The sequence below is a fragment of the Pelmatolapia mariae genome, linkage group LG3_W, assembly GCF_036321145.2.
Source record: "Pelmatolapia mariae isolate MD_Pm_ZW linkage group LG3_W, Pm_UMD_F_2, whole genome shotgun sequence".
Taxonomy (NCBI): Eukaryota; Metazoa; Chordata; class Actinopteri; order Cichliformes; family Cichlidae; genus Pelmatolapia; species Pelmatolapia mariae.
Window position 1 is genome coordinate 34,454,619 of NC_086229.1, and position 26,136 is coordinate 34,480,754.

General features: G+C 42.4%; 1 protein-coding gene across 1 annotated transcript in view; it reads right to left on the minus strand.

The window, feature by feature from the left end:
- LOC134622284 (NACHT, LRR and PYD domains-containing protein 12-like) overlaps positions 1–26,136 on the minus strand; it is a 1,346,881-nt gene that overhangs the window by 203,495 nt on the left and 1,117,250 nt on the right. The window contains exon 18 of the mRNA XM_063467996.1: positions 14,981–14,989. Within this exon, the coding sequence (XP_063324066.1) occupies positions 14,981–14,989 (9 nt within the window). The remainder of the gene's footprint in view (positions 1–14,980; positions 14,990–26,136) is intronic.

Sequence of the window (26,136 nt, forward strand, 5' to 3'; positions counted from 1 at the left end):
CACTTAGATCATGATGAAATGTTTCTCCTACTGAAAACATCCAGATGAACAGATTCAGACTTTGGAGATTTACTTACCTGGATGACTGATGCATCAAGACACAACTGTGTGACTTTTCTCAGTTGAATAAATCCTCTCCTCCAGGTTTGTTTACATCTACCAGCCCCGTGGCACTGCCCAGGCACATTGCAATAATCTATGTTGAGAGGTGGGAAGTCATACAGGTGTCTGCTCCTGCCTTCAGTTACTTTTAATCTACTGTGTGTCACCTGGTTAAACCTACTCCAACTGTCCCCCTAAACTCAACAATGAGTTAATGAATGACTTTGCTGTCTTCCTCACACATCTATTTATTATCTCATCAAACAAATCCTGCTGCAGGATGTTAACATAGCAGCATACTGATGATCCCACTCACTGTGAACAACACATTTGGACCTGATTTGCTGCTCTGGTTTACACGTGAACTTTGACTACTGTCACTAACTTGAGAGGCTCTACAGAAAAACTGGACTTATCCACAAAAAGATGTAATAAAATCATAAACTACATTATAAGGACAGCATCGCTCAATCAACTCGAATTACTATTGACATGTTAGCTCTTCTAATTAAGGTACAGCCACTCAAAATTGCTGCTTTCAGTGAGAAGTCAAATGTCTAAATATGAGCTGGAAGCTGCTGAGAGTCCTCCCTCCTTCCCATGGGGTTTACTTTCTCTACTACTTTCACTATAAACACGCCCTTTCATGCACCTTCAGAGGGCCACCAGCAGATGGAGCTGTCTTAAACAAATCCACTTGGATAGTTAGCTGCAGATGATTTTTTCAGTATGATTGTTGGATTTTGAGTTATTCTTTAGATTTATTTAAACTCTTATATTGTGCACAAGTGTTGAGTGACCCATAATTTCTCTGTACTTTTCATAAGAGAAGCCAGACTTTCAGCTAGTTTTTCTTTTTTTTTTTTAAGTGCTCCGCAGGCTTTATGAAGGTGTGTCAAAGTTGTTCTTTGGACATTGGCTGCTTTTTAAATCATTTTCAGTCTTCGTACAGGAGCATTCTTCAAGCTAAATCCAAGTGTGTTAGACCAGAGTTAACTTGATAGATATGTGTGGGTGTGTAACTCTTAGAAGCTGATTGGCTGCTTTTTATGGGGGCTGGGTCTTTGGAAAGTGAGCAAACCACAGTTTTAGTAACACACCCTGAACTGCACACTTTAACAAACAAAATGAGATTTTAACAGTAATGTAAAAATCTAAAAATCTTGTGATTCATTGTTATTGAGGACAAACACATCTATGGCCCTGTTTCCATTAGTAGCTGCTCAGATCAACTCACCACAGGTCGCCACGACTGGACTGGATCCACTGCTTTCCATTACAGTTGAGGACCACCTAATGTGGTCGTCTCAATACAGCCGAGTGTCGACTCACATCATTAGTAAGTGCTAATGCTGCTAATTTACATCATATATGTGTCATTTACCAAGTTATTGAAGAAACAGTTATTCAGCTTCATTCCCACTGATCTCGACTACAAACTGTTTCACTTTGGTTTCTGTTTAAAGCCTCGATGTTTAAAATGTTTCCCTGTGATCACATTTGCACCGTCTAATTTCAAAGTTTGTTTTCTTTTGGTCATTTAGTCCACAGAGTCCTTGGTGTTCTGAAAGGGACCTATAAATAAATTTATTATTATTAATATTAATAATAAAAGTAGTTGTTGTACATGTACAGACCATAAATATGGAATCCAGCTGTGTTTGATGCTGCTGGGCAGACTGACCACTGGGAACCTCTGAGCTCTGCTGGTCCACTCTGTGGAGGAACCATCAAGAATTAGCTGACATTGTACCAACACACACACACACACACACACACACACACACACACACACACACACACACACACACACACACACACACACACACACACACACACACACACACACACACACACACACACACACACACACACACACACACACACACAGAGAGATAAATAATGCCACTCTGATTACTGAAATTTGAATTTAGCCTCTAAAATCTGTGTTCAATCAGTTTTGCTGCTTCCCTTGTTGCATCTGTATTTGCAGTGTCTCTGTCAGAGATCAAAATGGTCAATAATACAAATTATACTCCAGAGTCCTTCCGCTGTTATCCTGATCACTGACATTTCTTTGTTGTGTTTTAAACTCTGTAAAAACAGAAAGATCATAATTCCATGAATGACTTCAATTTTTTTCTAACTGAACTTTGATTCTAAAGTTAAAGGCCGGTTCTCAATAAATGTACTTGTGATACGTCATCATTCACAGATCAAGTACCTTTCAATTCAAAGTACGCATAAAGCCAAGTGTGTAAGTTCATCTCTGAATGTTTGTGAAGCATTCCTACGCTAAGCTTAACAACCGATATGTGAAGTGCGGACATCTGTGCCTTGCTGAGTCTGTTTGTTTGTTAATTCCAACCACGAACCTGTTTACTCGCAGCACAGTTTGTTGGTTTTTTTCAAAGTAAAACTGTGAAACACACCTTTTTTTCCATACTTGTCTTAAGCTTTGTATAGAAATGAAGCAAAATTCAGTGTCAGGTTAAATGTGATAGAAACAGCTCACACTGACATCCATCCTGATAAAAGGTGAGTGCAGGAAAACCGTGTTTGCATTTATTTGCACTGCTTTCCACCCTGAATGTCTATTATTAGCTTTAAATATAAAAGGATCCTTTCTACAACCTGTTTTTTTTAGTTGTTAAATATTATTATTTTGTGCTGATATTGCACTTTTTTTCAGAACCAAGGAGTTTTTGAAGTCTGTATATAATTACACTTTAAATTACTTTTTGAATATTACTTTAAATACTTAGATTTAAAGTTTTGCTAACAGTTTATATAAAAAGATCAGTTTTGCTGAACTGTGAAATATTGTGGGTGCAGTGTACTTTTTGCATACAGGAACAACATAATAGCTTCAGTGTTTGTTTTGTTTTTTAAATTTGAGTACAAAATGCAGCAAGATATGTTTTTGTTTTTTTGTTTTTTTAAAAACAAGCAGTTTTAGTGATTATAAAATAGGCACGATCTGATATCGTCGTGTTAGTGTTGTTCCCAGATCATCATGAAAATGCCCAGACAAGATGGCGGCGCGCACAGACGCAGCGGCCCGGAGCTCCTACATTTTTGCACTTTTGGTGGCACTGTGTATCATTTCACACAGTCTGGGTTTACTTCAGTACAACAGAGATGATCTACTACAACTATTACAACTAAGCCGTGGAGATCTTCAACTAACATCCGAGTATCTCATCCCCCCGGAGATCGTCAAGCAACCCCCGGGGCTACCCGCAACAGCGAGCCGCAGGAGGAGACGCTGCGAGCGGAGGCAGAAGAGAGGCAGGCGGGGAGGCCTGTGGGCACGGCTAAAGGCTAGTCCGTTCAAACCACCACTCCCGACCATATTCCTCTCCAATGCTCGCTCAATTCGTTACAAACTGGATGAAATACGACTGCAGATCGCCACTCGACGGACTTTCAACAACTGTTCGTGCATGATCTTCACTGAAACCTGGCTGGACAGCGCCATTCCCGACGCGGCTATTGAGCTAGCAGGCCGCACCGCCTACCGAGCCGACAGGTCTGCGGACTCTGGTAAGAAGACCGGCGGGGGGCTGTGCATCTATATTAACAACCTTTGGTGCACGAACGTCACGGTCCCGGACAGACTGTGCAGTACAGAGGCAGAACTGTTGGTGTTAAAGTGCCGTCCATTCTATCTCCCTCGGGAATTTTCTGCCGTTTACATCTGCGCTGTTTACATTCCACCAGATGCTAATGCTAAGTTAGCGTTAGCACAATTGAGCAGCAGCATCAATAACAGCCTGGTAGCAGACCCGGACAGTGTCTTTATTGTGGCTGGGGATTTTAACCACACGGACCTGAAATCTGTACTTCACAATTTCCACCGAAATGTGAAGTGTGCTACCAGAGGAGATAGAACTTTGGACCAGGTGTACACCAACATGGCTAACGCATACAGAGCCCAGGCCTATCCCCACCTGGGTCTGTCAGACCATCTCTCTCTTCTGCTACACCCAATATACACACCAAAGATCAAGAGCACTGGGATTACAACCAAAACCGTGAGAACATGGCCGCAGGATGCTATTCCGATGCTCCAGGACTGTTTCTACCGCACAGACTGGGAAGTATTCAAGGAACAGGACACTGACAATCGTGTCGCATTGGACAGTTACACCTCCACTGTCTTGGACTACATCTGTTTCTGTGTGGACAATGTAACAACCTGGAAACGACTCCGTGTGTTCCCTAATAATCCACCCTGGATGACACACGGAGTTCAACAACTTATCCGAACGAGGAACAACGCTTTCCATTCCGGGGACCTGGAGGCATACAGTGCTGCCAGGGCTAACCTGAGAAGAGGCATCAAGACTGCCAAGCAGCAGCACAGGAGGCGCATCGAGGCCAGGTTTGAGAACATCACAAACCCAAGACAGGTCTGGGAGAGCATCAGGGCTATCACGGACTACAAGAGGAGAACACCACCACCCTCAGCCGACAGTCCTACTCTGGCTGAGGACCTAAACCTCTTTTATGCCCGTTTTGATAGGGATAACACCGACCCTGTCCTGCCCCCATTCCCCTCAACCGACCCTGCTCCAGTCCTGAGCGCTCATGAGCTGAGGCGGGTGTTCCGCAGCATTAACACCAGGAAGGCGGCCGGACCAGATGGAGTGCTGGGCCGGGTGCTAAAGGACTGTGCTGCAGACCTGGCGGACGTCTTCACCTCTATATATAACACCTCGCTGTCCTGTTCACTGGTACCATCCTGTTTCAAAGCAGCAACCATCGTTCCCATCCCCAAACAGTCAAATGTCACATGTCTGAACGATTTCAGACCTGTGGCACTCACCCCCATTCCCGCCAAATGCCTGGAGAGACTGGTCATTAAACACATCAGAGCTGCCCTTCCACCACCTCTGGACCCGCACCAGTTTGCATACAGGGAGAACCGGTCAACTGAGGACGCGATCGCCACAGTGCTGCATACACTACTGGAGCACCTGGAGCACAAGAACACCTATGCACAGCTCCTCTTTGTAGACTACAGCTCGGCTTTTAATACCATCCGGCCATACAAACTCCGTCCCAAACTCCATCAACTAGGACTCAACTCCTCCCTGTGCAACTGGATTGTGGACTTCCTCACTAACCGTAGACAGAGCGTCAGAGTGGGTAAGAACACCTCTTCCACCCTTGTGGTCAACACCGGTGCCCCTCAGGGGTGTGTTCTGAGCCCTCTGCTATACACTCTCTTCACTCATGACTGTATTTCCTCCTGCGCGTCTAATCTCATTGTTAAGTTTGCCGACGACACCACAGTGCTCGGACTCATATCCAACAACGATGAGACAAAATACAGGACAGAGGTGCAACAACTAGAGTCATGGTGCCGCGACAATAACTTGGTCTTAAACACCAAAAAGACCAAGGAGATTATTGTAGATTTCCGGAGGAAAGGTCACAACAACCACCTGCCTCTCTTCATTGGCAGTGAGGCGGTGGAGAGGGTGAGCAGTTTTAAATTCTTGGGGGTAACTGTGACTGAGGACTTGTCCTGGGGCAACCACATCACCTCAGCTGTACGGAAGGCCCAACAGCGCCTCTACTACCTGAGGAGACTGCGGAGCGCACACATTCCCAGACCTCTGATGTTGAACTTCTACAACTGTGCCATCAGCAGCGTTCTGACGTACGGATTTCTAGTGTGGTTCCCCAGCTGCACCAAGGCCGACCAGCAAGCACTCCAGCGGGTGGTGAAAGAAGCTGGCAGAATTATTGGAACGACTCTGCCAGAGATTAGCAACATCTTCCCCACTCGCTGTCTGAGGAGGGTGCACAGTATCCTGCAGGACCAACATCACCCTGCGCACCACCTTTTCCACCTGCTGCCCTCAGGGAGAAGATACAGGTCCATACAGGCCAGAACGTCCAGATTGGCCAACAGCCTGTATCCACAGGCTGTGAGGCTCCTGAACAATGCCCCCCCCCCCCCTCACGGATATTAACCATATCCAACTTATTAATAGCAGTGAACTGGTCTGAAAAATAGACATTTATCATATCTCACAGTACAATAATTGAACGGGTTGCACTGTTGCACTTTGTCATATTTCTCAGGTCTTTGTCTGAATGTCCCATGAACATTACCTGTCATATTCTCATGTTTTTGCTAAGGATCGTCTCATTGCACTGAAGTCACACTGGGTTAAATAGTCACACTTGGGTCTAAGGGGAATTTAGTATTTATTATTATTCGTTGTAGAAGCTCCAAACACAATTTCATTGTTCTTGACAATGACAATAAATAAATACTTGATACTTGAAAATGTTGTTCCAGGTTCAACATTGCAAGTGACCAATCAGAATGTTGTGACATCATACTTTTGCGACTTCGTGAAAAACCGCCGTAAAACAAAAAACTGTACTTAAGCTGCGAGAATCCGCCTCTGTCCGCCAATCAATGGACCCTAACCCTGACTCTAACCCTTTAATAAACGGTAAGCAGAATATATTGTCCTGGCAACATTGGAATTTCATAAATGCACAAATGGCTTGGCGCGCAAAACAATAACATCACAACAATGTGATTGGTCACTTGCAATGTTGAACCTGGAACAACATTTTCATGATGATCTGGGAACAACACCAACATGACGATATCAGATCATCCATAAAACAGACTATATCGGATATATATTGGATTCATATCGGATTCGGCAGATATCCAAATTTATGATATCAGTACATAAAAAAGTGGTGTGGTGCCATCTCTGCCAAGAACGCAAATGCTTGAGTATTGAGTTGTTCAAGGTGAAGAGATGAGATTAAAAATCTGATCAGGACTAAAAAAATACTCTAATAACTGACTGAAAAAACTCTGATAGAAATCTAAGCCTCATCTTTGATCAGCATGTGAATGTTAAGCAGCACACAGGAGTCTAGTTCTGTCTCATTTGTACAGGTTACAAAGGATTTTAGAGTCCCATCAATGTTTCTGATCAGCTGATCCACACCCTCATTTCCTCCTGATCACATGATTGTAGCTCAGTGTATTCAGGCCTAAATGATGCAGCAGTGTCTCGTCTACAGTTAGTACAACACACAGCAGCAAAGCTCCTACACACACTGAGGACAGTGAACACATCACTGCAGTCCTCACAGAATGACAGCAGCTTCACGTTCACTGCAGAATCCAGTTTAATCAAATCTCTACATGTTGCAGCTGCACTTTATATCTATGGCTGAGACCCTCAGACCAGAGATTAAATGACTGTTACATACTGTGGAAGAGAGACAGAGATTAATAACAGATATCATTCAATGCAGGGAGGTCTATTAGCGAATGGTGAGTGAGAAAGGTGTCTGGAAAGGAAAAACTCAGCGCATCATGGGAATCCCCCGGCAGCCTACGTCTATTGCAGCATAACTAAGGGAGGATTCAGGGTCACCTGGTCCAGCCCTAACTATATGCAAAAAGGAAAGTTTGAAGCCTAATCTTGAAAGTAGAGATAGTGTCTGTCTCCTGAATCCAAACTGGAAGCTGGAACACCATAATTGACCATAGTGGGTGAAGAGGACTCTCCATTTACATGAACAAATTGGAGTCTGTTGGATAGATATGATACAAACCACTGTAGCGCAGTAGCTGTAATACCTACAGTGTGCTCTAATCGCGCTAATAGAATATTATGGTCAACAGTATCGAACGCTGCACTGAGGTCTAGCAGGACAAGCACAGAGATGAATCCACTGTCAGAGGCCATAAGAAGATCATTTGTAACCTTCACTAAAGCTGTTTCTGTGCTGTGATGAGCTCTGAAACCTGACTGAAACTCTTCAAATAAGCCATTCCTCTGCAGATGATCTGTTAGCTGTTTGACAACTACTCTTTCAAGGATTTTTGATATGAAAGGAAGGTTGGAGATTGGCCTATAATTAGCTAAGACAGCTGGGTCTAGAGATGCTTTTTGAGTAAAGGTTTAACTACAGCCAGCTTGAAGGCCTGTGGTACTGTCATGGTTCGTATTTTGAGGAAAGGACAAACGACTGGAGGTCCCAGTAGATGTCAAAATAGTGATTTTATTACACACATATATATGTGGGGAAGATGAGCATCATTACGCTTCCAAAGCCGATCTCCCCAGAACAACAAATGAGGAGTGGTATATATAACAGTTGATGACGAGCATTATGCGTCAAAGCAGTTGGATTTACTGGAAATCTAAGTATCAATTCTCGTAATCTAAGAACACTCCAGTACATCGGACCCTTAACACCCTTTACTCCCTACTTCAGATGTTCTCTGTTATTGCTAAACAGTCAAGTACACTGGACAAGTCACGTAGCAGTTTTGAGCAAAACAAGTTGAGAAACTGTGTGTGTATGTGTGCAGGCCCCATTATGTGTCTTTTATCCTCCGTGACCCTCCGAGTCACCTGTTGCCGGGCAGATTCCCCTGCAGCAGATTACTGGGCCCACAGATCTCTATGCTCCATGCTGTGATTTTATTAAATGTGATGTGTTGTATTGTAAGCAGATATGAAATCCTTTAGTAGCTTGGGTCACCTTAACTTTCTCAATTGCCCATAACTTCAGACCCTCAATTAACAACTCTCTAATAAGCAATATGGATAACATGAATACAGTTAAACCTGCAATAAAAGATCATCATGTGATTATGACAACCCCTGAAATACAGACTTGAAATAGAGAATTTCATGTAACATCGACAACTTCAAAAATGCTCTGATGAAATGATAATGATAAATGATCAGTGATGCAACAGAAACAATAATGGTTATGAATAGTACCAGTAAAATAATTTCCTAATCTCTACAGTACATAGCTGATTATTAGAGATAGGTTGATCATATTTAAGATTGAAGAATTAATTAATACCAGGACTTCTTTGAGCAGTTTTGTAGGAATGGGGTCTATAAGACACGTTGATGGTTTGGAGGAAGTAATTATTGGAGTTAACTCAGAAAGATCAATTGGAGAAAAAGAGTCTAACTTAACATCTGAGTCTGTGGACTCAGTGTTTTTCTTTTTGTATTAGTTATCCTTGATTTCATGATGTGTTTTGATTCTCTTGGTTTTGATTTCTTTCTCTAGTATTCCTAGGTCCTTAGTTCCTTAGAATTTGTTGTGTTCTAGTTCCTATGTTATGGTTCTGTGTTATTTCTGTTTAGTGTACCGTCATTTCTGTCTTTATTTTTTCACTGTATCCTCTAGTCAATTCCGTGTCTGTTAGATTTCCCGTTTTACTTTGAAAGTCTGTGTACTATGTCAACGTGTTGAGTTTTTCCTCTCCTCATCTAGTCATGTCAGACTACTCCCAGCTGTGCTCTCCTCCTGTTTCTCCCCAATCACCTCAGTATGTATTTAAGCCCTGTGTTTTTTTCCCTGGCAGTTGTTGCGTCCTCCACGTTTGTTGTGTGTGTATTCTGCGTTGTCTATCTCCAGGTTAAGTCATGTCACGCTATGCATCTCCAGTCTAGTTAGTTTGAGTTTTGTTCATGTATTCCCAAGTTTGTTGTATGTGAGATTATTAGTAGAAACATATGTTACTTTATGCCCTTGGTCAAGATAGCTGAATTATGTTAACAGCTGTAGGACATATATTATCTTTTAGTTTAGACTGTGTGCTGTGTGAGTAGTCAAGTTCCCATCATACTTTTGGGTTAGAAGAATATAATCATTTTGTAGTTCATTAGATAAGTGTGCACCACGCTATACCCTTGATCTGCTGTGAATGTGTTATACTGTTTTCTTGACATGTTTTACTGCTGAATCATAAAGAGAAATGTCGTGTGCAGGAGACCTTGTGTCTAAGTTTAGGAGAGACAGACTACATTCCATACCCCCACCTTCCTTAGAGCATGAAGACAGGGAGCCAAGGTCAGGAGTCAGGCTTGCTAAGAATTAGAAAAAACATGTGAATGTTTAGGCTTTTACGACTAGGTGGGGGCCACTAGAGGCTATAAAAGGCTGAGTAACCCGTCACCATTTTGAGACTTGCTGTGACCCTCTGCAGGCAGGTCTCCCCATCATGATGGTTCTTATGCTCATAAGTGTTGAATTATATGGAAATAAAGTATTGTTGATTGAGCATTTATACACCGAGTATTGTCCCTCCTTCAGCCCAAAGATTAAAACAACTGGGAGTTTTTAACAACTTGGTGCCTGGTGACCCGGATCTTTGGTGTGCTGAGGAGGTGCAGATTTGGCCTGTGGTGAGATCGTGGGGCGAGGCGAACAGAGGGCCGGCCTAAACAGAAAGGTAAGCACAGCCTGTTGTATTATAAATACCAAATGTGCATATTGGGCTTTCCAAATTAATCTGTTCGCTGAGTTACACGTATTTTCACATTAAATTTGTCGGTGTCTGGTTTTTGGTGCAAGATACTAACAACATAAGTTGAGGCTGAATTCCAGTGTGTTAATTGAACTGCTTCTAGCAAGATACTAATAACATACTACGTTGAGTCTAGTTGCAGTTGAACTGCTTCTAGCAAGATACTAATTACATACTACGTTGAGCTAGTTGCAGCCCACTTTACCTTCCACATTTAACTTTGTCTAAGACTGGCTTCTGTAGCAATAGATATTAGAATCTCTTTCGTTGAGGCGGCCATAACTCCAGTACATTGAATAGAGGTTTTGAAGTGGTTTATTTTGTCGGTGAGTCCCCATTGACGCGGCCATGAAATTAGTATAGAATTAAGGTTAAGCAGATGCTGGCTTACGGTGTCGTTTAAGCGCCAGTAACGCGTTCCGTAGGTTTTGGTTGATGATGCGGCCATGCTCTGGTGATGCGGTCGTAAGTGCAGCATGAGTGGTAGCTGGTTTCAGCACATTGAATAGAGGTTAAACGGTGGTTTATGGTGTCGGTTGAGCCTCGAGGGCTGCGGTCATAAAATTATAAGTAAAATATTTACTTCACCCCGATTAAAGGTAAAGCAGACGCTGGTTTATGGTGCGGTTTTGAGCATCGGGGACGTGTGCATCACTTCTGTTTTATGATGCGATTTTGCCCCGTTGTGGCGGCCATAAGCGCAGTGAAAGGGGTACCTGGTGTATGGTGCGGTGGTGCTTCGGAATAGTTCTAACAGTTGAGCTCAGAGGTTTCTGTGTAAATTTCCGCTGGTTAAAAGCGCTCTCTGTGGGTCTCACTGCTGGTGAAACGCGCTGTGTGTGTGAGGCGCGCTCTGGGTGCTGCTGTGTGTGTGAGGCGCGCTCTGGGTGCTGCTGTGTGTGTGAGGCGCGCTCTGGGTGCTGCTGTGTGTGTGAGGCGCGCTCTGGGTGCTGCTGTGTGTGTGAGGCGCGCTCTGGGTGCTGCTGTGTGTGTGAGGCGCGCTCTGGGTGCTGCTGTGTGTGTGAGGCGCGCTCTGGGTGCTGCTGTGTGTGTGAGGCGCGCTCTGGGTGCTGCTGTGTGTGTGAGGCGCGCTCTGGGTGCTGCTGTGTGTGTGAGGCGCGCCCTGGGTGCTGCTGTGTGTGTGAGGCGCGCTCTGGGTGCTGCTGTGTGTGTGAGGCGCGCTCTGGGTGCTGTTCTGTGTGTGAAGCGTGAACACAGTGACCGTGACGGTTGATGTGTGATTAGGAGGACATTAGTGCGAAGAGAATGCTTTAAGATCAAAGGTTGACGCCTAGTGTACCTGTGGAAATTAATTTTGTTCATGGTGTGGCGACCCCCCTGTCTGTGGACGCACAGGCCGGTCCAGCGTCGTCTGGGTGCCGAGGTGGTGACTTGGGAACTGAGGACTCCCGCATAGCTACAGAATAACACTGGAACGGCCGTGTAATCACGGGTTCACATTTATTCTGGAATAGAACAAGAGAATGCTTTGACATCTAAGGTTGAGTTCTATATTAGTAAAAAGATAAAAAGTTTGAAAGTCCTCGTTTCAGTGGTTGAAATTGTTGTGTGCCTGTCCCCTGACGAGTGTGAAATTAAATAAAGAGGGAATTTGGAGCCACATAGAGATAGACGGGCATAATTGGGTGTATTACTCTGTGGTGTAATAAAAATAAAATTAAAAAAAGGAGAGAGAGACAGTAAGAGGTGTGGAGTGGAGAATTATTGAGAAGTAGAGAGAGGAATGTGTTGGGAGACTGATGTGCAGTTTGCGCTGTCAAGGTGGGCGTGTTGCCTGCTTATCTGTTTAACAATGATGACAATGATATTAAATAAATCTCTTAGTGTGTTAATACAGGAAGCTACGGACCTGGACCAACTGCCCCCACAAGCACAGCGGCCGAAGCAAAATTATAGTAATGGGAACCACACCCAGCACGAATCAGCAGCTGTGAAACAGACAGCAGCGAGGAGAGAATTAGAGGAGAAAGTAAGAGACCTTTTAACACAAAATTGGGGCCAATAGACTTGTGGAGGTTGGGAAGGCGTCCGGAGCATCCCAACAAAAGGTGAAACAAAAACACACACAAGCAGAGAAATGTGAGAGGAAGGCTCCTTTTAAGGTAACGCCTAGTTTGAGAAAAAGTTAAAATTAACCTGCCTGCCTACAAATGCACACTCACACAATGAAGAAACAGCTTACACTTATGAACACGTGAAGATTTTCCAGCAAGGTTAAAGCAGCAAAAATTAACATACATCTGTTGTTAAATGATCAACTTTATCCATTACTAACAAATATACCCTCTGGGTTGCAGGACAACAATTTAACTTCAAAGAAAAAAGAAAATAAAGAGACTGGTATGACCAACCAGTGATTAAACAACAAATTTAGTGGTTAAGAATCAAATTGTGAGATGTTTTCTGCTGATTGAACAACACAAGTGATTACTGATGGAAGGAAAATTCTCTTTCATGAATTTAAAAATTTGAACATGTGCATGTTGTCCTGTCAACTTGGTGGGTCATGAGTTGATTATATCGTGGAGAAAAAAAAAAAAAAAAAAAAAAAAAAAAGGGGAAAGAAGGCTGACACAGGGCCTGACCCGGTGTTTCTCCCCTCTCTTTGTAACACAGCCAACACAACATCATTGTCCTGTTTGTACACTTCTGTTTGTTTTTGTTTTGTTTTGTTTTTTCTCTGTATGTTTAATTACAGGCTGCTTTGCCGGCCCTGAAAGCCGAGGCTGACCTGGACTCCTGCTCTCCCCTCTACGTGACCCTGACCAAATGCTGCAACAGCTGGACCCACAACAACAACCTGAAAAATGTCAACAGTGCTGCAGGAATGCGATCTCATGCAGCAGAGACGGAGAGCACTAAACCTAAGGCCCGTTTCACTACACGGGGGAAAATTCTCCGACAGCTTCAGCTGACAGAGCTGTGACGAGACGCCCGCCAAGCCCGAATGGAAAGTAAGGCCGAACAAAAGAATGCTGACCTTGATAACTCTGCATTCACACTGTGCAGGACAGTGATGGACCAACACGGCAGCGAAAAAGGCGTGACCGAGACCGAAGGACCAACTGAGGTCAAAAGGCACCTCAGAATGGACAAAAACACAGAAGAAGATGCAGGTTTCACCTAAGGTGAACATGGACACTGGAGAAAGGATTGCCCCAATTAGGGTCAGAACCAGGATGGACAGAACTTTGAGCAGCAGCAGCAATGGTCGCAAACTGACTGAAAAGGAGGAGGGCAGGACCCCAGGGAACGCTTCAGGCCATGGTTTACCCAAAACACCAGAACAGGAAGGTGATGAACACACACACACACACACACACAAACACACACATCTACATACACTGATGCAGAATGAAAAGAAACACACACATGAACAGATGTGCACTCGTTGATTGAGTGAAAAATGACACACACACACACACACACACACACACACACATATTAAAATGCTGATTCACTGAGAAGTGATCCACACACATACACATGCACATGCTTGTGCAACAAAGAGTGATGCGCACACACACACACACGCTGATGCAATGAAGAATGCTTTGCTTATGCTGATATGCAAAATGCTGCACACAAACATCCAAATTTAATTTTTATGAGGAGCCATTGATTACTTAGAATGTGTTTTATGTCACCCAAAGAGCATTTATGTAGAGTTAAGGAATAAGGTTTAAAACAGTTTGGTTATGAAAACAATGTCTGTGCGTGATGTCTGTTTATGGCTCAAGGCCTTGACTGAATTCCTTGTTTCACACAGCATGATAAGGAGCAGTGGCACAGAGTGAAAATGATGAAGTTTTAGGTTGGAGTACCACATTTTCTGTGATTGAAATTTAATTTAAGGAGGAACAAAGGTGCTATGGTACCTGAGGTTCTCATTCCTACACAATATTGTCCCGGCAGGAAGTAAAACTTTCCTGTGAATTTCTGGTCGATTTTTTGGTTTTGCTTAGCGCTAGCTTGATTTTATCAGTGAGCTTTGGCTTGTGTTCTTTCTCTAAGAGAGAGAGAGATGGTTTTATGCTTGGACATGTCTGCGATGGGCCCTAGTATGTGTTACTTTAGTAGTATTTTGTTGGTTACGTCTGTTTTCGTTTTTCTTACAGTGCACTGAGATAAGAACATCTGAGAGGTGTGATCCACCGGTGGTGATATTTTGACATTTTGTGAGTTCATGATTTAACAATCAGCTCTTTAAACCAGGCCTAAGAGATTGAAATTTAAAGCGCTATAAAATATTATTACTGTAAACAGTTCCAAAATGTGCTTCTCCATGATTATAATGGGCTTGGGAGAAATTCACTTATATGGGACATTGATAACATGAGAAGACCTGAGTCTAAAAGGATTGCAGCGAGTCAATCCAGTCCAAAAGACAAGGAATAGTTTCGTTTAAAATGATGATGTCATCTTGCTGGTAATGGATGCTCGAATAGGGTGAGTGTGAGACTCCATTATCAGCAATATCTGGTATGAATGTGTGTGAATGAATGCATGTGACTGGACTGTGATGGACTGACTTGATACTGAGACAAAGACTGCACGAACTTGAGGATTAGTAAATGCCGACAAACGATTCACCCAGCCGGCAAGAGAGGGTGGATGTTTCGCTTTGTTTTGTTTTGTTTTTGCAGGAGCAGGAGGATAAGAGAGACTGGAGGAGGAGACGGTAGCTTCACATGAGAGTGTGGAACGGCAGATTTAACCCTTTGGTGGCTCACTTATGACTGGAATATGTTGCTATTAACCATAGCAGGCCACTGTAAAAAGTTAATTAAGGTTTATAGAGGAAAAGTAACAAAACTTTAACAATATTTATGAATGTCTTGCCACATTCAAAATTAAATTCAAATTAAAATGTGCCATTAAACTCAGAGAATCAATATGAAATAAAACATGCAAATTTTGTATAAAGTACATGACTGATAACTGCTCTGTCCTGAGCTTTTGTTTCCTATAGCTCCCACTTGACCACACCAACAGTTTTTTTTACCACCAAAGGAGGTTAATTAAAAGTTTGACAACAAGCATAAAATTTTCCAAAACTTAGAGACAGAAAGGAGTTCTGAACAATCATAATTTGGCAAACCACTAGGATGGAGTTGGACATCCTCAGGGTGAAAGAGGGTTGGTGTGACCAAGGTGTGGTTTGGCTTGTTGTATGTACATTTTAAAATGTTACAGCTCTGGATGGACCAGTTACCAGGGCATGGAAGGATCTTTGTTTGAAATCGGGGCAGAATAATCCCCTGATCTGTGCAACGACTAAAGGGTGGTCTAACCCCGGAGGTCAAAGAAAGAAGCTGAGAATCACCCAACTGGAAGACACTGGTAGCTGCAGCAATAAAATAAAGGTTAAAAGCTCCTTAGACAGAGGTTCTAGTCTAAGTACATTTGAAAGGTATAAGGTGGCACCAAAATGGGGGTGGAACACTGGAGCACCAAAATAAAGCTGTGGGAAAATTGGGGAGTAGTGGGAGTGTCATCTGTACTTTGTTGTTGTAATCATAGTTTTTCTTGCATCTGAACTGCTAAACACAGAGGTCATCCTATATATGGTCGACCCGTTAAAGGGGGACAGAGGGCCTCAGGACAAGGAGAACCAGACCTTCCAACGCTGGAGTGTATGGTGTAAGTGATCTCTTTGGAAAAAAGAGATCAAAGGGGGAATTGTGAGATTATTAGTAGAAACATATGTTACTTTATGCCCTTGGTCAAGATAGCTGAATTATGTTAACAGCTGTAGGACATATATTATCTTTTAGTTTAGACTGTGTGCTGTGTGAGTAGTCAAGTTCCCATCATACTTTTGGGTTAGAAGAATATAATCATTTTGTAGTTCATTAGATAAGTGTGCACCACTCTATACCCTTGATCTGCTGTGAATGTGTTATACTGTTTTCTTGACATGTTTTACTGCTGAATCATAAAGAGAAATGTCGTGTGCAGGAGACCTTGTGTCTAAGTTTAGGAGAGACAGACTACATTCCATACCCCCACCTTCCTTAGAGCATGAAGACAGGGAGCCAAGGTCAGGAGTCAGGCTTGCTAAGAATTAGAAAAAACATGTGAATGTTTAGGCTTTTACGACTAGGTGGGGGCCACTAGAGGCTATAAAAGGCTGAGTAACCCGTCACCATTTTGAGACTTGCTGTGACCCTCTGCAGGCAGGTCTCCCCATCATGATGGTTCTTATGCTCATAAGTGTTGAATTATATGGAAATAAAGTATTGTTGATTGAGCATTTATACACCGAGTATTGTCCTTCCTTCAGCCCAAAGATTAAAACAACTGGGAGTTTTTAACATGTATCACCAAATAATGCTGCCGTTTAAGTTAATGTTTTGTCTCCAAGTCCTGCACTTGGGTCCAGCCACTGTCAGCCACACGACTCATCGTGACAATTTAAGAGTGAAGCATTAATTAATGGCAGGACTTCTTTAAGCAGTTTTGTAGGAATGGGATCTATAAGACATGTTGATGGTTTGGAGGAAGTAATTATTGAAGAAACTCAGAAAGATCAATTAGAGAAAAAGAGTCTAACTTAACATCAATGGTACTAAGAGTAGCTGTGGATAATATTACATCTGTGGGATGATTATTGGTAATTTTTTCTCTAATGGACAAAAGTTTATTTGTGAAGAAGTTCACGAAGTTATTACTAGTTAACGTTAAAGGGATGGTTGGCTCAGTAGAGCTCTGACTTTTTGTCAGCCTGGCTACAGTGCTGAAGAGAAACCTGGGGTTGTTCTTATTTTCTTCAATCAGTGACGAATAGTAAGATGTTCTGGCTTTGCGGAGGGCTTTCTTATAAAGCAACAAACTATTTCTCACGGCTAAATGATGATCCTCTAAATTTGTGACACGCCATTTCCTCTCCAGCTTACGAGTTATCTGCTTTAGGCTACGTGTTTGAGAATTATACCACAGAGTCAGGTACTTCTGATTTGATGTCTTCGTTTTCACAGGAGCTACAGTATCCAGAGTCGTACGTAGCGAGGAGGTAAAATTATTAACAAGATAATCGACCTCTGTTGGAGTAGCGTTCAGATAGCTGCTCTGCTCTATGTTGGTACAAGGCATTGAAGATGATAACAGTGGGTGGATTATATTCTTAAACTTAGTTACAGCGCTTTCAGAAAGACATCTACTGTGATAAAGTCTGCTCTCCACTGCTGTGTAATCAATTATTGTAAATGTAAATGTTATCAGGAAATGATCAGACAGCAGAGGGTTTTCAGGAAACACTGTTAAATGTTCAGTTTCTATGCCATATGTCAAAACAAGATCTAGAGTGTGATTAAAGTGGTGGGTGGGTTCTTTTAAATTTTGAGAGAAGCCAATTGAGTCTAATAACAGATTAAATGCTATGTTGCGGCTGTCATTTTTAGCATCTACATGGATGTTAAAATCACCCACAATAATTATTTTATCTGAGCTGAGCACTAAATCAGATAAAAAGTCTGAGAAATCAGAGAGAAACTCTGTGTAAGGCCCAGGTGGACGATAGATGATAACAAGTAAGACTGGTTTCTGAGTTTTACAGCTGGGGTGGACGAGGCTAAGCATCAGGCTTTCAAATGAATTAAAAGTCTGTCTGGGTCTTCGGTTAATTAATAGGCTGGTGTGAAAAACTGCTGCCACACCGCCCGCTCGGCCTGTGCTTCAAGGTTTCTGGTAGTTAGAATGACTCGGGGGTGTTGATTCATTTAAACTAACATAATCATCCTGCTGCAACCAGGTTTCTGTAAGGCAGAGTAAATCGATTTGTTGGTCAATTATTAAGTCATGTACTAACAGAGACTTGGAGGAGAGAGACCTAATATTTAATAATCCACATTTCACTGTTTTACTCTTTGGTTCAGATGTGGATACTGTATTGTTCTTTCTTTGTGATTTTTTATGTTTAAATTGTTTATTGCTCGTTTTTAGTTTGTTTTTTGTCTGTTTGGGAGCTGACACAGTCTCTATGGAGATGGGTTTTTGGGGGGGGGAGGAGAGAAGCTGCAGAGAGGCGTGTAAGACTGCAACTCTGCTACCTCAAGGGACGTGACAAATCGTCAGTATTTTACGCCTCGGGAGTGAGAACGGGTTGGCTACCTGGTCCCAACTCTGGATAGTCATATTTTGGGGGGGTTTAATAAATTTGTCCATATTTCTAGAAATGAGAGCTGCTCCATCCAAAGTGGGATGGATGCCGTCTCTCCTAACAAGACCAGGTTTCCTCCAGAAGGTTTGCCAATTATCTATGAAGCCCACATCGTTTCTGGGACACCACTCAGACAGCCAGCAATTTAAGGACAACATGCGGCTAAACATGTCACTTCTGGTCTGACTCGAACACACACCGCTTCACATATGAACATAGAAATGTGTGTGAAACAGAGCTGCGCTGTAATTAACATGATGGAGGATTTATTCACAAAGACTGAGTCACATTTACACACACATTACCTCTCTGCAGGAGACAGAGGCTGGGCTTGAAAATCAACAATTGCACCTTTAGACCAGTCACTCTTTAAGGATAAAGAGCTGGGTGGAGGTCCAGGTTGGTTCCTGTGAATAATGAGGGAGCAATGATGTGAGTGCTGAGCTGTGACATGGAGAAGAGTCATGGACAGTTAGAGATGGTCATCTCACCTCTGAGCTTTGGTCTGGCTCTCATGTTCCCCACACAGAGTGCTTTTAGAGGGAGGGACTCCCTCCTCTCTGTCCTCACACTGATCCATGCTGCTCAATTCACATCAGCTCACACACACTTTCTACCTTCACCTGCAGAAGAAACACAAATCATTCATGTGCACATCCTCCTTTCGATCATGTCATGACCCCCTGGTGATCCTCTAATCACATGAGCCAAGGTGTGAAAGCGGGTGTGGGACCTAATCAGCCAGAGTTTCGAGTGAGCTCATTGTGAAACCTGGCCCCACCTTGTCCCGTGAATTCCTGAGGTCAGATGGCCCTAGGACCAGGGGGTCCTTTGTCCCTCTTTGGGGGGATACTCCCACTTGGTTTAAATCTGGGACTCTCGGCCATTTGACCTTAGAACTGAAGAAGCTTCTCGGATGAGAGGTGAAACGTCTTCAAGCAACTTAAAGAAGTCCAGACGCTTTTGTTTGCAAACTCCTTTGACTACGATGACCTGGATGACTGAGAACCTTCACAGACAAGTAGCTCCTGGGCTGTTCATTAAAGTCAGCATTAGCTCGTTCCTCTGTCCTACATGAAATAACTGACAAATAAGTCGTTTTAATGACGTAAGGTGTTCTCAAATGAGGAAACATTCTTCCACAATAGTTCCCATCATCACCAAACTAGAAAAACTGGTAAATGCATGCTGCTTAATGCATTCTCAATCATCCAGGTAAGTAAATCTCCAAAAGTTGATTCTGTTCATCTGGACGTAGCGTTTTGTGGGAGAAACGTTTCGTCACTCATCCAAGTGACTTCTTCAGTCTCAGCTGACTGCAGGTTTCCTCAATCTTATAAACAGTACATTTGCATAATGACTGAAACCAGCCCACTGAAGGAACAATGGGCTGGGAGGTCAGTTCCTTAATCTTAATTATGCAAATTCTCATGACCATTGATCAACAACCACTGACCAAAACCCACTGATCAAAGACCACTGATCAATGGCCATGAGTACCATTCACAGAGAGTTGGGGAATGGCTGCAATCACAGCATTGTAAGATTGGTTAAGAAGGTTTCAGTCATCAGTTATCAGCTATCATCAGCTGTCAGCAGAGGAATGTTTACCTGGACACTTCCTCATGTCTGAGTGTGTCACAGTGTGTGCCTCTGCATACTTAAAACTATATTCCACTCAGTTCCCTCTGTTTTTAAATCCATTTTTCTGTTATGATCAACAAATCTTAGTCCTTGTTAAAGAAAAGCATGAACAGGCGTGGTTAGTGGAAACTGATCTTCTGGAAAGAACCAGCTGATCTGTGGTTCTGATTTTCACTACTGAACATTTCCGACAGACTGAGTTCAGTCCGTCTGATACAGAAGGACTCTGATATCAGATAATAAGGACGTATTTTTTTTTTTTTTTTTGATTACTTGAGCTTCTGATTGCATGCTGTGTGGCAATGTTAACCTTTACATGAGTATAGATGCTCCAAAGAGACAGCCTCTTTACAGAATAATGAACAGGCTACTGAGCAGAGACTGAGGGTGGAATGAGTCAGTGGGCCTTTGGTCTTATTCACAAATGGACACAAAATCACCAAAAAACATCTATAAACCTTTAATTTGTGTTTAATTTAATACAACCTACAGAATTTCAACTATTTATTTCATCTATATGTACCGTTGAGGGATAAATGTATTTAACACTAGATTATTGGCATTAGCTGAGGTTTATAGCCAAAACCAGGACAACTGACTTAAACAACTTTAAGTGAGCCTTGGTTCAGTCCAAAAACAGTTGAAAAGGAAGAAGATTCAAAGCATTTAACCAAAAATCCAAAGCCTCAAAAGACGGGAAACACGAGAGACCACACACTGAACAACTATTAATGATAAAAGCTTCACACACTAAAAGAAGAAAACTCAGACTCAAATCAACTAATTAAAAACACAAAGTTCTTAATGAACATGACAACAAAACAAAGACATGGAGAAGCTTCCAAGTCCAAATACTTTGCTGCACAACATGCATGACTCGTGTCCTAGTGTCCATATGTAGATATTATACGGATCAGAATTTTAAATATAATTTAATATATGGCTAAAATGTTCATAGTGTTTGCAAAATTCTGTATTTTCAATTGATTAATTTGAAAATAGAGCTGAAGCTGGAGCTGCTTTACTTTGTGTTTTTTAGACAGGTTTTCACTTAAGTAAAACCTGAAAGCCGACTTCTTAAAAACAAACTGAGTTTATACGATTGTTTCCAGTTAAAGATACAATCAATGTTCCATCATATCACTCATCAGTGTCTAAAGTTTCACACAGATACATTTAAAATCTTTATCAGAGGAACAAATGTTTCAGTGCAGTTACTGAATCCAGTGTGGATTCAGTCAATCAATAATCTAGAATCATGTGTCCTCGAACACAAGCGTGATCAAAGTTTGTCCTGAAATAAGAGCTGAACATCAGGTCCAAACATCACAGAACCAAACAGTCAAACTGTTAAAGGAGGAAACAAAGCAAACTTACAGTTTCTTCAAACAAACACCAACAAGCTCCACTCCACAGCTGGACACTAAACACAGACACACAGGTGAGCTGCTTCCTGGAAGGAGGCGGGACTCCACCTGAAGGCTGTGAGTCAGCCACACCTTCATGTGCTGGTTTATAAATATGTGGTCAGACTGGCTCAGAGTGAACAAACTGATCACAGCTCGTCTCTGATACAACCACAGTTTTTACTTTGTCTGGAGTATAAATCTTTACACTATAAAAATGTTCAGCATGTTTCTCTGTTTTCAGTCTATAGATCCTGTCAGACTTTCTACCTTCACCTGTGCAGTAAAGACTGAGAGCAGAGCTGAAACCAACCGTCCAATCAGTGAGAAGCATCAACACCTGAGCTTCATTCAGACTCTGTTATTAAGGATGTTGTGTGAATGATGTAAATATCAAAACATGGAGGATGATTTTCTACCACAATGCATATTTTTTCATGTAAATGGAGGCTCGAGGCAGCGAGTGGCAAACTGGAAATGAGCCGGCTCCTGTATACGACTCACGCCGCCATCAGACATCAGCAGCATCGGGTTTCCTGTCTGACAGCAGTGTAGCAGCTGAGGAAGGCCGAGGTTCATGCTCCTCTATGAGAGTCCCCAGTTCAAGGGCTACTGGGAGCACTGGTTTGATACCAGCCACCAGTTTGGAGACTAAATATTGTCATGGGATGTAATATTTTCATAGACTAACACGATCTTTTACGACTGCTGGTTGAGGCTACATGCAGTAATGCTAAAATCGTTGGCACATTACTTTCAACAATTCAGTTCAGTTTTATTTATACAGCACCAAATCACAACTGTCACTTCAAGGTGCTTATTGTAAGGTAGACCCTACAATAATACATACAGAGAAAAACCCAACAATCATATGAGCAAGAATTTTTACAACATTTACAACAAGAATTTTTACCTTCTATGACTCTGTGGTGGCCTCAGCCATCTTTTATGGTGTGGTCTGCTGGGGCGGCAACATCTCTGCTGGGGACAGGAAGAGACTGAACAGGCTGATCCGCAGGGCCAGCTCTGTTCTAGGATGCCCTCTGGACCCAGTGGAGGTGGTGAGTGACAGGAGAATGGTGGCTAAGCTGTCATCCCTGCTGGACAACATCTCCCACCCCATGCATGAGACTCTGACAGCACTGAGCAGCTCCTTCAGTGGGAGACTGCGGCACCCACGGTGTGGGACGGAGAGATTTCGCAGGTCTTTCCTCCCCACTGCTGTCAGACTCCACAACAAAGACTTTAACTGATCAAACACACACATCCACAAATGTGCAATAACACAAATGTGCAATAATCACAAATGTGCAATAATCTTTCTGGCAACCGTTGTATTTTTCACTCTGTTGTATATAGTATTTGTATTCTATTTTTATCCTATTGTATATTTTATTCTATTTTATTCTACTGTATATAGTATTCTATTTTTTTTCTATTCTGTACAGTTGTGTACTGTATTTATTCTTATTTTATTTTATTTTATTCTAATTGTCCTTCATAACTTTTGCACTGTCCATTTCCTGCTGTGACAAAACAAATTTCCCACGTGTGGGACTAATAAAGGTTATCTTATCTTATCTTAATGGGAATTAAAAACTCCCTTTTAAGAGGAAGAAACCTTCGGCAGAACCAGGCTCAGGGAGGGGCGGGGCCATCTGCTGCGACTGGTTGGGGTGAGAGAAGGAAGACAGGATAAAGACATGCTGTGGAAGAGAGACTGAGGGGAGGGATGCGGTGAGGGTGGTTGGGGGTAGGCCCCCCACGAGCAGATATCCGATCTTCAGCACTCCATCAAGAGTCTACAGAGACCCGTACACACCGTTTAGAGGTGTGTGCGTATGTTTATTCAATTAAATATAGTGATGGAAAAGTGACCCTGTTTGTAGATTCTGGTGAGGGGGAGATTTGGGGAGTTGGCGGGACACACTCTATGTCTATCAAAAACTGGAAACTGTTTCGCTCGGTCATCTGTCCGGACCTGGATAAACCGGGGTTCCCGGAGATGCTTTATGTTTTGCAATGGGTCAGTCCAACAGGGCCTGAACACTACCGTGTAGAAGCGGACCGTTTCAATCGTCCTGGCGACGACTTCACTTTTCTTAGCATGTGTGAAGACAGGGAGGGTGTAATTGCAGACAGGGGTCTTGAAAACTGGAGGTTGAACCCATAGGCCCTCACCCTTGAAGAACATTTATCATAGTTTAAGGATTTGTTTTTTATTCAGTGGTCAAACTGTGAAATCAGCGCTGCTCCACATGATTGGAAACTACTGGTCTGGGAGACACAAGATTTAATGTGCATCTGTTATAAAAAAAAAAACCTTACTGTGCACTACACAGAAAATTAAATAAAAACGTATGTTAACACTTTTTTCTGGTCATTTGTATTTGTGTTTGGTCAAAGTGATTATGGAAAACACGCTGAGAAAAATATATCACAACCCTGCACACCCAGGGGGTTTAGGAAGTGTAAAGAAGCTCCGTATTGCTGTCAGTGAGGTAACAGGGTTAAAGCCATCATTACCTGATGTGGAGCGTTTTTTAAAAGGAGATGACACATATACTCTTCATAAACCTGCAAGGATACATTTCCCCAGAAATAGAGTTTTGGTTAATGGGATTGACAAACAGTTTCAAGCTGATTTGGTTGACATGCGTGAATATTCTGCGGATAATGATAATGTAATGTACTTATTGACATGCATAGATGTGTTTTCTAAGTATGCATGGGTTAGGTGCCTTGCAACCAAGACAGGACAGGCTGTTGCTGAGGCTTTTGGTGATATTCTGAGAGAGGGCCGTGTGCCTGAAAAACTCCAAACAGATTTAGGGAAAGAATTTTATAATAAACATTTAAAAAAACTAATGGAGCAGTATAACATCACACATTTTTCAACCTTTAGTGAAATGAAATCATGTGTGGTAGAGGGTTTTGACAGCACCTTAAAGGGGAAAATGTGGAAATACTTAACATCAGTTACCTCACGAAGATATGTTAATGTGATCCAAGATCTTGTACAGGCCTATAACACGTCTTATCACAGCTCTATCAAAATGATCCCCTCCGAGGTGTGTAAAGATAATGAGAAAGCAGTCTTCAACACCCTGTAAAAAATGAAACCCCCAAAACAGGTGACTTTTAAATTTAATGTGGGTGATACAGTGAGAATATCTAAACTACGCGGCATATTCCGAAAGGGCTACCATCAGACCTACACAGACGAGTTCTTTACCATAAAGGAGCATTTAGGAAGAGACCCTCCCGTATACAAACTAGAGGATCTCACAGGAGCTGCAGTGAAAGGTGCATTTTATGAACCTGAGATACAGCAGGTGACTATTGACAAAAACAAAAGTTTTAAATTAAAGAAAATACTTGGCAGAAAAAAAGAGGGCCGAAAAAAGTTAGTGCTGGTCAAATGGCTCAGTTGGCCTTCTCATTTTAATTCATGGATCCCTGAAAAAGACATCATTGACGTGTGATTAACAGAGACGCTGCAGCTCTGCATACTTTCATTCTGCACTAGGCAAAGACTGAGGAAGGAAGGAAGGAATGGATAAAACGAACAACGACAACACAGGTTTTATGTGAGCCTCTTCTCAAATGCTTCAGCACATGTTTATCCAGGCAATAAGAAATCTAATTATAGAACAAAGCTAGCAAAACCTATTGTTTTAAATGAACCGTATGAGGTTAGTGTTATGGGCCCTAGGGGCACAGTTCTTACATTTAGAGGGAGACTTAGGACTCAAATCAGAAGACCCGTTTGTACTTCATTATAAACACACATAAGCACCACATCCTGCAGACATATACGGCGGAAAATATAACATTTTTATTTATGCAGATATCGTTGATTACCAGCTTGTGGGCGACGCCCATGCGCAGCTATTAAGAGCAATAAATGTAACAGACGATGACCATCGGGTAGCCATTCTTCAATTTGACAGCCCACACTACACACCAGTCTCAAAATCCTTAATCAATGACATAGAAGTTGATTTGAAAGACGACCAAAATCAACACATACCCTTTTCATACGGGAAAGTGTTTGTCAAGCTCCACTTCCAACCCATAAGACACCATTTTTAAAAAATAAGGATGTCTGTCTACAACACAGATGAAGCAAAATATGTAAGATATTATTTAAATCAGGCTGGTGGTGAATTGAATGGTTATATTGGGACTAGCACACAATATGGGGCAGGTCTGGAAGGTTTGTTCCACAGCCTGTTTAGATTTGCTGTACCGTTGTTTAAAAAAGGAGTCAGCATAGTCAAACCCCACCTAAAAACAGCAGCATCAGGCATAGTGTCTGATGTCATATCCAACATAACCAAGCCAACATCTACTAAGCAGGATGGCAACGGCTTGTATGTGTATACACCCAAAACTTGTAAGACCCCTCCCACTGCACCCCTCCCACTGCGGTGTGATACACCGCCTCCTAAAAAGCGTAA